The sequence below is a fragment of the Equus quagga genome, chromosome 15, assembly GCF_021613505.1.
Source record: "Equus quagga isolate Etosha38 chromosome 15, UCLA_HA_Equagga_1.0, whole genome shotgun sequence".
NCBI lineage: Eukaryota > Metazoa > Chordata > Mammalia > Perissodactyla > Equidae > Equus > Equus quagga.
Window position 1 is genome coordinate 86,061,319 of NC_060281.1, and position 13,846 is coordinate 86,075,164.

The 13,846-nt window shown below is 47.8% G+C and overlaps 1 protein-coding gene across 11 annotated transcripts in view; it reads right to left on the reverse strand.

Annotated features, from left to right (window-relative positions):
* The window catches only part of THOC5 (THO complex subunit 5), a 32,723-nt gene that overhangs the window by 5,808 nt on the left and 13,069 nt on the right, over positions 1–13,846 (reverse strand). For 9 of the 11 annotated variants that reach the window (XM_046638799.1, XM_046638804.1, XM_046638796.1 and 6 more), the window contains 11 exons: positions 12,902–13,034; positions 12,130–12,162; positions 10,779–10,856; positions 10,058–10,098; positions 9,710–9,809; positions 8,209–8,317; positions 3,910–4,011; positions 3,231–3,327; positions 2,557–2,671; positions 1,187–1,290; positions 955–1,042 (listed from right to left, as the gene is read on the reverse strand). In XM_046638799.1, the coding sequence (XP_046494755.1) occupies positions 955–1,042; positions 1,187–1,290; positions 2,557–2,671; positions 3,231–3,327; positions 3,910–4,011; positions 8,209–8,317; positions 9,710–9,809; positions 10,058–10,098; positions 10,779–10,856; positions 12,130–12,162; positions 12,902–13,034 (1,000 nt within the window). The remainder of the gene's footprint in view (positions 1–954; positions 1,043–1,186; positions 1,291–2,556; positions 2,672–3,230; positions 3,328–3,909; positions 4,012–8,208; positions 8,318–9,709; positions 9,810–10,057; positions 10,099–10,778; positions 10,857–12,129; positions 12,163–12,901; positions 13,035–13,846) is intronic. The other 2 variants (XM_046638805.1, XM_046638800.1) reach the window with 1 other exon arrangement.

The following is a 13,846-nucleotide window of genomic DNA, read 5'->3' on the forward strand; positions in this document are numbered from 1 at the left end:
TTCCAAGCTTTCATCTGCTCAGTCAGGAAGCAGAAGTGATTTCTTCCAATGACTTCCCACCCTCAGGGCTTATAAATTTCTTGGACTGCATATTTTGTGCCCTTTTAAAACAGTACTCCGTGTTGTTTAGGGATGAGGTAAAAGTATTTTTAAAAGGGGGAGAGGATGGGAAGCAAATGCATAAATTCCAAATAGTAGTCACTTATCATGAGGGAGAGAATAAAGTGGGATCGGGGGCCTCAACTGTACCTGAAATATTTAATTTCTTCAGAATATTTTTTAAAAAAACACAAAGGAAGGAAAACGAGAGAGAAGGGAAGAAATTGGGGTAGAGAAACTCTAATATCAAAGAGTGCAACCTTCCCTTACATTTCTCACACTGTCTTAGAACTAGAGACAACTCCCTTGGCACCGAGCCCCAGGGGTCAGGCCTGTGGGCAGTGCCAGGCCTGCCGAGGCTGGGGCTGGACAGCACCCAGGTGGCTCCAGCAGGAAGCCCTGGAGAGTCAGATGCCAGGAGAGCTGAGAGGAACCATAGCTTTCCATGCCTCCAAAGTGAGTGCAGGAACTGCAGAGAGGGAGGAAGGTCCTGCAAACCTGAGGGTGACATGTCAGCCGTTCTGCGAGGAGAGGGTCAAACAGGTGTCTGATTCTAGAGAGCAGTAAAGCAAGGAGGCTGAGAGCTCAGGCTCAGAGGTCAGACTGCATTTATGACTAAGCCTTAATTCCCTGACCTCTGAAATGGGAATATTACCACCCCCAGGACTGTCATGAGGATGAAATGAGATAAAGCACATATGTAACTGTGTTACAGAACAAGTCCTCGCTGAATGGTGGTTCTCACAATCACTGGCAGATTCCAGGATCTTTCGCTTCCTTTGGGCAACTCCTAGGAATGTTTTATTCTTAGCAGCCCCCCTTGATGAGAACCACCGTGATCAGCAGAGCAATTACCTGTGCCTCTTTCCACGAGAGCCATGTAGTAGAGATTGGTGTCTCCAGCCAGTCCTGCCTCCACAATGTCTTTGGTGAAATGCAGCTCCTAGAAGTCATCACAGACAAGGAGTGAACTCTTCGCTCCTTTAGTCAAATCTCTTGCCCTTCTTGTGGCGGGGCAGGAGCTGAAAGGTGACATGGGCCTGTAGTCCCCAGGACAGGAAGGGTGACCTGTCACTCCTCCACCTACCATGTAATCCTCATGGGCAATCGTCACCCACTTTACCAGGCGAGAGACAACCTTTGCAGGGAAAAGGTACTGGCAATCGCTGGTAACTGGCACAATGCCATGTTCTAAAAGAGAGCAAGACAGGTGGTGTCACAGGTAGAAATCAGGTGCCACAGCTGGGTAACTAGCATCCTCTGGAGGGCTCAGATGGCCCTGCCAGTTGCCCGGGTACACCTGGCAGTCAGAGGTGCCAGGTCAACATGTGCCAGGAATGTAGGCACACCAACCTGATCTGTACCCAGTGCTATGTGCTTGCGGCCAGACCCAGCACCAGCATTCACGGTGCTTTATCCTTAACGCAAATGATGGCCAGCAAAACAAAAACCCCCTGGCAGTGACAGTGCCTCTGCAGCAGTGACTATTAATTAGATCAAATAGCCGAAAGGGCTGTGTTTTCATAGCTGACCTTGATGGAGGAAAGGACTGAAGTGTTCTGTGTCAGTTCCTCTACGGGAGAAGAACTGGAGAACTGCTCTGGGGTAAATTCCTGCTGGCGTTTCAAAGCAAACACGAAACCCAGGAAACGCTGTCCAGGGTGACAATCATCCAACCTTCATACAAAACTAACTCAGCAATGCTGATGGGGAGTAAGCCCCAGTGGACAAGCAACGCTGCCCTGGAGAGATTCAGGGTCCATGTGGAGCACAAGAACTGGCCCAGAGGGGTGTGGTCTCCAAATGGGTCCTGGAAACCCAATGCCTTTCCCAACAGTGACTCCTTTAGATCAGAAAAATCCTAACCCTCACTACCCTGCAAATGCCCTGTACATGGGAAGCCCCTGACAAGTATTTACTGAATAATAAACAAAAAGAAGCCCCCAGACAGCCACCACCTTAGTCAATGGCTCATCAAAGTTACCTGGGAGCTTATGAAAAACACAGGGGCTCAGCCTCACCCTGGGGGATGTAAGCTCAGTAGGTCTCAGGGGAGGGATGAGGCAGTGGAGCCCTGGACAGCTGTATTCAAATAAGCGGAAGGTAAGCTCGAGGAGGCATGGATTGGGTTTCTATTTAAATATCCGTAGAATGCACACCAAAGTCAGCTAGGATGAGCTGCTCTTGTCCAATTCACTAACTTGTGCCCCCCAGAAGGCTGGGGGCCTCTTTGTGAACTGGCACAGCCCTGATGGACTGAGGGGAGCTCAGATCTCTGCTTGGATGGGCCTGAAGCTCTCCCCAGTGGCCTTGCCAACACCTCTGCTCAACAAAAGCCAGGAATCCAGCCTTCTTTGATTGTTGTTAAGATTCAAGAAATCTGAGTGAAGGGCCAAGTCATTTTTGTCCCTCCGTAGTCCAAGTGGCTCTTAAGCCACAGTCCTAATACCAGCTTACCCAGAGACGCAAATTGTTTGTGGAGGGCCAGGCGAGACTGAACCCTGGTCTTCAGCAGTTTCATGGTGGTCTCCATGTGGCTGGCGCTCAGTGAGTGGTCAGCAATCACCGTGTGCTGTGGATGACAGCGAGCGGCACAACTGAGTGCTCCCCATCCCTTCCTCCAGGCCCCACCTCTCTCCTCAGACCTGCCTGCCTGTGGCAGCCAGGATCACCCACACCCTGAGGTGGGCACCTTATGGGAATGGCAGGGTTTATCTGCTATGACAGGCCAGATGCTGAGTCCCAGCAGGAACAATACAAACTGCCGGGTTCTCAAGAGGCTATGGCCAGCTCCTGAGAAAAGGGAGGCTTCTGCTAAGGTGCAAGATCCCCGGGGTTCTGCTTTCACATTTTTGGCATCTTCATACACAAGACTGAAGGGTAGCAGAGCCTGCACTAGTGCTACACCCAGGGCAAGGACCCAAGATACTCTGATCTAGAGGGCTGCAAGGCTTAGGGAGAAGGCTAAAAGTACCTAAAGACATGGGCCTCAGACATTTTCGTGTCCTGAGTTGAGAGAGGACACGTCATAGCCCTTCAGGGTTTAAGGCCACCAGAAGCCTTCCTGGAGTATGTATGGAAGGAGAGGAAGTAGAGCCCCTCGGCCAAGGAGACAGGATCAGTGAACACACCTGGGGCTGTTCTTTGGGGAAGTGGAGGCCACCGAGCTTCTGTACCCACAAATAGGGGTGACCTAGGTCAAGTACGTAGTCTCTCAAAGTCAGGATGCTGCAGAAAAGAACAGAGAAAAAAATGATTTTTAAGTCCTTTCTGTAGTGGTCCCAGGATAGTCTTCCTCCCATCCCCCCAAAATAGGCTGGTCCCGCAGGCTCACAGCCAGGCTGCCAGCGAAGCCTCTTAACTCCATCAGTTCCCTACCATGAATTTTCTCTCTCCCATGTTCTCTATTCTCCTTTTCCCCTGACGGCCTTCAGTTCATAAGCAAATCTCAATAAAAAAGCAGTATACTTGATCTCTTCACTGGTCTACCAATTTATAAAATATCAAAAAAAACTTTAATCCTCAGAGAATTAAAATAGTAAACATTTGTATTGCATCATGAGTTCTTATCAAATCCACGAGTTTGGATCCTTCCATCCTTTCCCCTCCTTCCATGACCTCTATTTGCCTCCTAAGCAGGGAAGGGTGTGTGTTCCCTTCTCTTGGTGCAGCATTCCCTCTTGCCCCGTGGTCCTCCCACCCTACCCCCTAAGAGGCCTCCAGCCCTAACACGTCTCCAACACTGGGCTTGAGCCACCATGGAGACTCTGAAGCAGACAGGCTGGGAGAGGAAGAAACATGCTGACTCACCCAACTTTGTCAAACTGATACTGATTGGCTGGATTTGGAGTCTTCTTTCCATGATCCCCAGGATACAAACAGCTCAGGACTGAGTCAGGAGACAACAAGTCACTGGAAAAGGGAGAAGACTGCAGTGAGAAGGCCGGCCAACACCCTGCCTCGAGGCAGACTTGGGCATTTGGGGATGGTAATGCCACTTCTCACTGATGATCGACGCCACCATTTACTGAAAGCTTCCTGTGGGCCAGAATCTTTCTATGCTTGGAGTCATAAGATTCTTACAATTCTATAAGGTAGGAAGTATTATCATGTCCATTTTACAGAGGAGAAACTCAATACTTTGAAAGATACGGCTTGTCCAAGATTACACTGCCAGTAAGTGCTGGAGCCATGATTTGCACTGTCTGATCAAAGACTAGTACTCTTAACCACCAAATTCTTTAAAAAACCTAACCTTTCAAGAGTTATTTGGTGACCAAGGCCTTACCTCAGGGGAGCAACGCCCTGTGACATTGGAAATAAAAATAATCATAATTTTCATAGGAGCAGAACAGACTCCCTTCTACCCCAGAGAGAACAAGTGTGCAGCTTTGGTGCTGTGTCTATCTTGCTTTGACCAAATCTCATGTTACTCACAGAAAAAGGTCCCCTTTATAGTCCCAGAAAAAGACATTATCACATGCACTGGAGACAAGGTGACCCAGGGCTATAAGCAGACGCCACTGCCATCCATCTGGAATGGTTAGGGCACAGCCTGTAATTAAACGCGACAAGCAGAGAAGAGACGGGGGCAGGGAGGAGGATAATGGAGTGATCTGATCACAAAGGCTAAAGCCCATTCTTTCCCCCAAGCAGCAGGGAGTTCTGCTTCATCTTTCCAGGGACAGCAGCAGGAGCTACTCAGGCAGAATGGGCTGATCCCGGGGCTCTGAGCCCTGGAATGCTTTGGGGAACTTAGCACTGGGGCAGTGGCAGCTTCTGGCTCTTCTCTGTTCTCTCCTCCCAGAGTCTCTCTGCCCCCCAGGGTCCCCCTTCACCTCCTCATATGGAGAACTGGCTAGAAAATAAATAAGAATTGTCAGTCTTTTGGCCAATTATTTGGTGACCGTTACTAATAGAATGAATGAACCAAAGTAAAAGAGAACAGCTAAAACTGTACATGATAAGGGCTTCTAACTGACAAAATGTGATGGAAGAATCGAATCTTGACAAAAGTTACATTTGTAATATTTGGCTCAGGACAACTGAATTTGGTAAAAATAACAGACATAAATGGGGAGGCTATATATGGTTATAAAAACACAACACCAAAACAAAAAACTATTCAATTAGTCAAGTCTTTGTTATCAAATTTTAATGGAAAAGAAGGGATTAAAAAAAACCTTGGTAAAATAAAAATGGAAAATGATTAAAAATAATTTAGTGGCTTCATGAAAAACTGATTTTTTTTTTTGGAGGAAGATTAGCCCTGAGCTAACATCTGCCACCAATCCCCCTCTTTTTGCTGAGGAAGACTGGCCCTGAGCTCACATCCGTGCCCATCTTCTTCTACTTTATATGTGGGACGCCTGCCACAGCATGGCTTGCCAAGCAGTGCCATGTCCACACCCGGGATCCGAATCAGCGAACCCCAGGCCGCCGAGGTGGAACGTGCGCACCTAACCGCTGCGCCATCAGGCCGGCCCCGAAAAACTGATTAACGAATTAAAATGCCCTAATGGAAATTATCCTGGAAAACGACTCCTTGAGGAAAATTCAGCAAGGTTGGTATAATTCTGATTAAAAAGTCTGTATTAAAAACGTGAATTCCCACATGAATTAATAGATCCTGGCAACAGTCGTCAATGTTAATATCCCCAAAATAGAGACAGGTTGTGCCTCCTGATGGAAGCACTCAACAACATCTATGACACAGTCCTGCCTCCCATCCCCCTAAAAAAATAAACGGAATCTGATCAAGCCTCTAAATGTACCTACAGTTTACATGGAATACAGGGGAAGGGAGTAACCCAATAAATTGTACCGCAGGGATGCAATCATCAAAATCCAGACAAGGAGAAACCTACAGAGCAAACAACCCACTTTCCTCAACAAGTAGAGATGGCAGGAACATTCAGAGCAAAAGATGCTTGAGAGAAGCTTCACGCAACTGCGACACATGGACCTTACAGACCAGATTCAAAACCCAAACTGTAAAAACCACCAATAAAAACACTTATGAGAAAATCAGGTAAATTTGAACTCTGACTGGATATTGGATGGTATTAAGGAATTGGTGTGACACTGTGATTATATTGAAAAAAAAGTATCCTTACGTCTTAGTAGATAAATAAATAAAAGCATACAACAGGCTGGTATCTCCAGGGGCCAAAGCAGCCTGTACCTGAGCAAAGGCCTCTGGGCTCAAGTCTAGAGCTCTAGGCCCAGGGCTTCCATAACTGGTCATAGAGTCCCCTGAACCTCAGTTTCTCCACCTGTAACATTGGAGGATGAGCCAGACAACACCCAAGGCCCAGAAAGACATAATCCTGGTTTCAGGAGGGTGTTTCCTTTTGTGCTTCCTCTCTCTTTAGGGGCCAGGGCCCACCTGGCAATGAGAGTAGTACAGCAGAGTGGGACACAGCCCTCAGTTTCCTCACTTTGTAGAGCTCCTGTGAGAGTTAAACCAGTTGATGATGATAAACAGCTGTCATTTACCAGTGCTTCACCTATGCTAAGCACTTAACTCTTCGTAAGCACCCTGGAAGGGAATATTACAATCAATGACCACAGAATGAGGAAACAGACTCAGAGGCCAGGAAACTTGGCTGAAGATGCACTTAGCTGTGAGTGGCAGATGTGGGACTCGCTGGAGCTCTGTGATTGTAACCAGTGTGCAGTATTGCCCCCATCGTTGCGAGGGCAGAGCTTAATGAGGAGCTGAAGTTAAGCATGCACTGAGACCAGCATGCAGCCCTGTTATTAACAGATAGGGCAGGGCAGGGCCAGCCCCGTGGCCTGAGTGGTTAAGTTCGCACACTCTGCTTCAGCGGCCCAGGGTTTCGCCAGTTCAGATCCTGGACACAGACATGGCACCGCACATTAAGCCATGCTGACACAGCGCCCTGCATGCCACAACTAGAAGGACCCACAACTAAAATATACAACTATGCACTGGGGGGATTTTGGGAGAAAAAGCAGGAAAAAATAAAGATTGGCGACAGTTGTTAGCTCAGGTGCCAATCTTTAAAAAACAAAAAACAGACAGGGCATCCGAGAGGTGAGCAAGCAGAGTGCTCATGACGAGGCATTCCACAAAGGCCAAGGCTCTCACGGGGCCCTGGAGCTGTTCTCTGGACTGAGAGCTCCAGGTGTGCAGTCTAACAAGACGTTCTGAAGAAGCAAGCCCTGGGCTCCCTCTGCTGGGGTCAGGTGGGAACAGAGTCAATTTCATCAGAGCGGCCTTGTGTGGTCAAACACTCTCAAGCTCAGGGACCAAGGCTGTGGCCGGAATGGGGCGTGGACTGTAAGTGAAGGGTAGAAAGACCAGGGACACCGTACCATCAGGCAGCCAGGGGAAGAGTTCCACTCCACCGGGCACCAGACCTGTGCCTCCTTTGGTGGTCTTTCTACAGCTGACACGAGGACTCTACTGGGACCAGGTAGGGGCAGTAGCAGGAGAGTCAAGCCAGGGCAGTGCTCTCATAAGTGAGGCTATTTCACCCTCCGGCCCCCTCAGTCTTCCTCCTGTCTTCCCACTCCTGGCTGTGGAACAAGACTGCCATGGTTGGGAGCTTCCTGGGGATGACTGACCTGTGCAATCATTACTGTGCCTCAGCTCACCCTCCTCAAAACCCCCACAGGGACCCACCACAATCCTCCTCCCCCTGCCCAGGTAAGGACAACCTGGGATTGAGCTGAGCTGTGAAACAGAAATCCCAGCACCTTGGGAGAGACAGAGAAAAGGAAGAGCATGGTCTAAATTTGTCAACCTGATAATGTCTGCCAAATCTCATTTTCACATGCCCACTCTTTCCACTCGTCGTTAAGAAGCTAGGGCTCTGACCTGCCTACTCAATTGGCTATACGCTGTAGTCACTTTTACCATCTGCTGCATAGTAAGATAACTTCACCAATTAAAGTCAGTGAGAGCTTTCTAAATACCAGTGATGTGTCAGGACTTCTAGGCCATGTGGACATGACAACAGAAGTCAAGGCAGCCGTGAACCCCCTCAGAGCCAGGCGAGGGAGCAACCGAGAGCAACCCAGCACTGAGGCTCTCATCACACCTTCTCCCATGCCCCACTCTCCACAGCGCCTGCCCGATACCCTGCACTGATGGGGGTGATCAGCTCCGTGGCAGTCGTCACTTTGGCTTTGACCGTCATGATGTTGAGGTTCATGAGGTAGTAGAAAGTCAGGTGAAGCACACTGTCATCTGGAGGAAAAGAAGAGATCATTTAAAAGTTAAACATGAGAGCTGAGTCAAGAGCTTTATAAAAATGAAAGCCAACGAGGCTTTTAAGATATTTTACTGTAAAAACAAAAACTCGATGGCAATTTACTGCTGAGTAAAAAAAGCAGAGTGTCTACGAATTCTTTGCTATTCCTCCCTCAAGAGGTGGAGATTCATTTCCCTCCCCTTGAGTGCGGGCTGGACTTTGAGACTCCACTTCTAACAAAGCCAATATGGAGAGGGAGCCATCACCAAGTAGATCCAGGTTAACATCACCAGCAATAAGACACAATGATACCATATACTCCTGCTGTGTTGTGATGATGAACACCACGTCTATGGTATTCTGCCCCAAAATGCATAATCTCAGTGTAATCAGGAGAAAACACTGGACAAGCCCAAGTGGAGAGACTTTTTACATAATAAATAAACCTTGCCATCAAAAGCATCAATGTCAGGAAAGACAAGCAAAGACTGAGGACCTGTCACTGCCCAGAGGAGACTAAGGGACATGACAACTAAAGGCACTGTGAGATCCTGGAACCGAAAAAGGACATTAGTGGAAAAACCAGGGAAATCAGAATAAATTCTGTAGTTAATAGTATTGTACCAATAAAATTAACATAGGTTTTGAACACCATGTGGTGGGTAAGTAAGATGTTGACATTAGGGGAATTTGGGTGAAAAGCATATGAGAACTCTTTGTATTATCATAGCAACTCTTCTGAGTCTAAAACTATCTCAAAATAAAATGTTTTTTAAAAAAAGGCAAAGAGAGGACCAGTGTGTAGACTATGTTTCCATTTGTGTAAAAAATAAAAGGGGGAGAAGATAGACACTTGCACAAAAGCTTCTAAATGCATAGAATACTTCCAGAAAATACATTAGAAACCTGTCACAATGGTTGTCCTTGGAGGCAAAACCAAGGACCAGAGTCTGGGAGTCCGGGTGGGATGGAAACTTACATTTAACTGTTAACTCTTATACTGCTGGTGGAATGCTTTATCATGTGCTCCTTTATCCACACAAAACCAGTTTCAATCATACGTTCTCTGCAGAATACAAGGTTCTACTTACACTTATTAAATTAAGCACGTTAGTCATATTACTCAAAATCTGCATACTCTTGCAACTTGTTCTGTATCTGACTTGTCAAATTCAGAAATTGGTGTCGTTTTTATCAAGCATCCCTTATGTGTCTAGTTTTATTGCTACGGTTACAACTTTCATGCCAAACAATGAAGAAAAACAGAGAAATATGAAACCAGAATCTTTTCTTGGGCAAACAGGCCTCTGGCTTGCTGGACCCTGGGCACCTGCAGGTAACCGAACTCTTAGGTGCTATGGGATCCCCCAGAACAAGGGAAGACGGACCTTTGCACTTCAGGTCCAGCATGACGGACAGTGGGTGCCTCTTCAGCATCTCTTTGCGCTTGTCATCCAACTGAACTCCAAGCGTGGGTCGCCGGCGTTTCTGGGCAAAAGAAAGAAGGAAAGAACAGAGCAGATGCGGACTTGTGACAAACCTCCCCTTGCTCTCTCCCTACCAGCCAGGCCTCAGCACTGCTGCCTGGGACCTGCTGCTTCAGCTACCCAGCTGCCTGGCTCCCAGCAGACATTCTTTCAAACCTCTTTCTTCAGCTTCTAAGGAAGATGGCACCTGCCAACTAGCAGGCCCCAGTGCAGCTGCTTGGCACGCCCATGAAAGGAAACGGCTCTCACCGTGGTCTGCTCCTCCTCAGCATCTGAGTCGCTCTCGTCATCTGCAGCCAGAGAGAGAAAAGCTAGGGGTGAGGGGGCTCCTGATGCTCCCTAAAGCACCTCATGGGCCATAAAGGGGCCCAGACCCTGTGTCATTTCCAAATTGGTTTTTTTAGAATAAATAACTTGTTGCTTCTTATTCAGTCTAGAAAACATGGTGATCCACGGAAAAAAGAAAAGAAGAATTACCTACAATCCCACCACCTCTGTTTATTAAAGTACTTTTTAATGTCATCCTATGGACCACAAGCCCCTCCATTGGTAGTGGCGGTGGTAGCAATAACAGTAATATAAATAACAAATACAAAAATAGCAGCTCATATAATGTGAGAGGCTGCTATGCGCTGAGGATGATGCTAAGGGCTTCGCATGGATGACTTCATTTAATCGACATAACAATTCTACGTGAAGTATTACTGTCCTGTTTTGAGGTGAGTAAACTGAGGCTCAGAAATGTTAAAGAGCTTCCCTGGGATCAGTGACCCATTGAGTAGCAGGGCTGAAACCCACAGTCAGTGCTTTCCCCTGTTTACCCCTGAGCATCAAGACATTAAAGTCGAGCTACCTGCTACTCAGAACTAGTACTGCTAATTTCCAAAGGACCAGCCCTGCCCTTAGGCGGTGACGTGGTGTCCCTGGAACCAGCTGTGGAAGACATGGGGGAGGATCCCAACCACATCACCTTGAGAGTCCTCGGGAGGCTTAAACAGAGCCTTGGCTTCATCCACACTGCCTTCGATTGCCACGGACAACGTCTTATCTGGGAGCGAGAAAAAGCTTCATATGACAGCTGCTGAGGCAAGGAGCTGAGGTACACAAGCAGGTCAGCTCTGGGAATGCGTTCCTTCTGCCTTTGTCACAGCTCCTTACTGACTAGGGGTGGGAGGGCAAAAGCCCTTTCTCCAGACGCAGAGGAACAAGGTAGGAAACTTGTCTTTTTTCCATCATTTACTGAGAACAAAGAACCCAAAGTTCAGGTTCTTGTATAAGCATCACCTGAGACCACGGTGAATCTCTCTCTTCTCAGGCTTACGCCAAGGTACAGAAATCTCAATCTAGGGCCTGAAGTCATATGGCACCCTTCTGCCAATTGTCTTAAAGGTTCTCATCCAGAAGCCCCTAACTGTCCACATCCCAGAAACAATGGCTCTCAGCTGACTAAGTGTTTATTCTCTATTCTGCACCACACCAAGCACCTGGTTGGCACCATTACATTAAATCGGGAGGCAGTAGGACAATGGGTAGGAACTTGAACCCGCAGTCCAGTCCTAGGCCCGAGTCCCTGCCCCACCAATTCCCAAACACATGGCCTGGGAAGTTACGTCACTGCTCTGAGCCCTAGTTTCTGCATCTATGAAATCAGGGCTTGAGAAATGGTAGTTGCCCAGTTGGGTGGTGAGGACTGAATGAGCTGATGCTTTTAATTTTAATTATAAAATTATTTTCTTTAAATAAATTTTTAATCTTCACAACAACACTGTAGGAGCAATACTTTTATTATAGCCATTTACAGATGAGAAAATGAAGGCTCAGAGAAGTTAGATATAATAGCCAGGAAGTAGATAAGCTAGGATTCAAGACCAGGTCTTTTCAACTTGACCTTAGTGTCTCGAGCTCGAAGCCAAGCGTCCTATTCCAGGCACCAGGCCTGATCCCTCCTTGAGTGACGTCTGGACCTGCCTTTCTGGCACTGCATGGGTCTAGTGCTGGGAGGTCAGACAGGCCACAACTCCTGCTCCATTCAAAAGGGCATACAGATTACAGATAGTTGCAGGAGCCTGAAACAATTTGCCCAACTGCACTAAGGAGGGACGGCAAACTTCCCCAAAGTGGTAGGCCACTGAGATAATATTTCCAGGTGGCTGACTACTACTCTTTCTGACAACCCTGCATGAACTATCACACCTCACTCCAAACAAGCTGGTTGCCCCCATCAACGACTGGCAAATGCCATACTATTCTTTTGAGTAGTTTAATCCTACAGTGAATTCTACAGTAAAATGGGAATGGAAACACAAAAGAAAATTACTCACCCTGTCTAGGGGGCTGGGAGGATTTCATATGAGCTGATGATGGAAACAGGAGGGAGAACAAAGGGTAGGGAGAGATCCAGAAGGACCAGGAAGACACAAGAAGAGAGACAGTAATGTGTTGGTGCCCATGGCTAGGAGAAGCATGCACTATTGCAATATATGACTGATGCGGGGCTGGCAGGGGGCGGGGCAGAGCAGGGGGAGGGGAGGGGAGAATAATTTAGGTGCTGGGTGAAAGCTGCAGTAGGGCAAGAGGTGGTCTCCAAAAACTTCCCAAAACCCTAGTGGAGTAAAGGGCTGCCCTTAAGCTTAATGAGGACACATCCTTTGACTTGGTAATTCACTGTAATGACATACAGCCTGTTTAGGGCATGGTGAGAGCCTGGGAGAGCTGGCTAGGATCTGTGTTCACCAAGCCCACTCTGTAAAGCAGAACAAGAGGCACCAATCCACCTGCCAAGCACGCCTTGATGGGGTGAGTGCCTGGGAGCCCAGACAGGCTGCCTAGGCACTATACCCAAGAGCCAACCAGCCAGACTCATCAGAGATTCAAAGCCATCCATTCTGAAATGCCCATCACATTAGTCCAGCCTCAGGCCAGCTGGTCAGAGCAGCCATGCTGGGCGGTGCAGAGGGGAGGCAGCGTCTGTCACCTGAGGGCTTCTGAGCAGGGCCAGGGAGTTTTCCTCAGCAGGCAGTGCTTCCAAATGACTCAGTTGGCCACGGCTGCTGCTCCCACAGCCCCTCCTCCTCCCCCAGCTCCCACACTCACCACAAGCCTGACCATATGCAGTAGCCTGGACAAAGAGGACATAGAGGGGAGGCGGCAGGTGTCTGGCTGTTTCATATTGCTTGTGAGCCTGGTCGAATGGCATAAACAGGTACTCCTGCACTGGGAGGGAAGCCTGCATGCAACGAAAGAAGGATTTTTGTTTTCCCGTTTCAGGCAGTCCACATATGAATATGTGGCTAAAAACCATTTAGTTTTTTATTTATGAAAGTGATATGTGATAAGCTAACAGAACTATGAGACGGATAAAAGGTCAATACAAAAAATTCAGGGCCAGCCCGGTGGCACAGCAGTTAAGCGCGCATGTTCCGCTTTGGTGTCCCAGGTTCGCCGGTTCGGATCCCGGGTGCGGACATGGCACTGCTTGGCAAGCCATGCTGGGGCAGGTGTCCCACATATAAAGTAGAGGGAGATGGGCACGGATGTTAGCTCAGGGACAGTCTTCCTCAGCAAAAAGAGGAGGATTGGCAGCAGACGTTAGCTCAGGGCTAATCTTCCTCAAAAAAAAAATCAATTGTCAGGCTGGCCTGGTGGCACAGTGGTTAAGTTCTCATGCTCCACTTTGGCGGCCTGGAGTTCGCCAGTTCGGATCCCGGGCGTGGACCTATGCACCGCTTATCAAGCCATGCTGTGGCAGGCATCCCACATATAAAGTAGAAGAAGATGGGCACAGATGTTAGCTCAGGGTCAATCTTCCTCAAAAAAAAAAAAAAAAAAATCCCCATGGAGAATATCTCCACGACCCTGGGACAGAGATTTCTTAAACAGGACACAAAAGCACTAACCATAATGGAAAATACTGATAATTAGATCACATTAAAATTAAGAATAGCTGCTCATTAAAAGATATCATTACAAGAGTGAAAAGGAAAGTCACAGAGTAGGTACAGTATCCGCAGAAGATTCCTCTCTAGAAAATATGAAGAA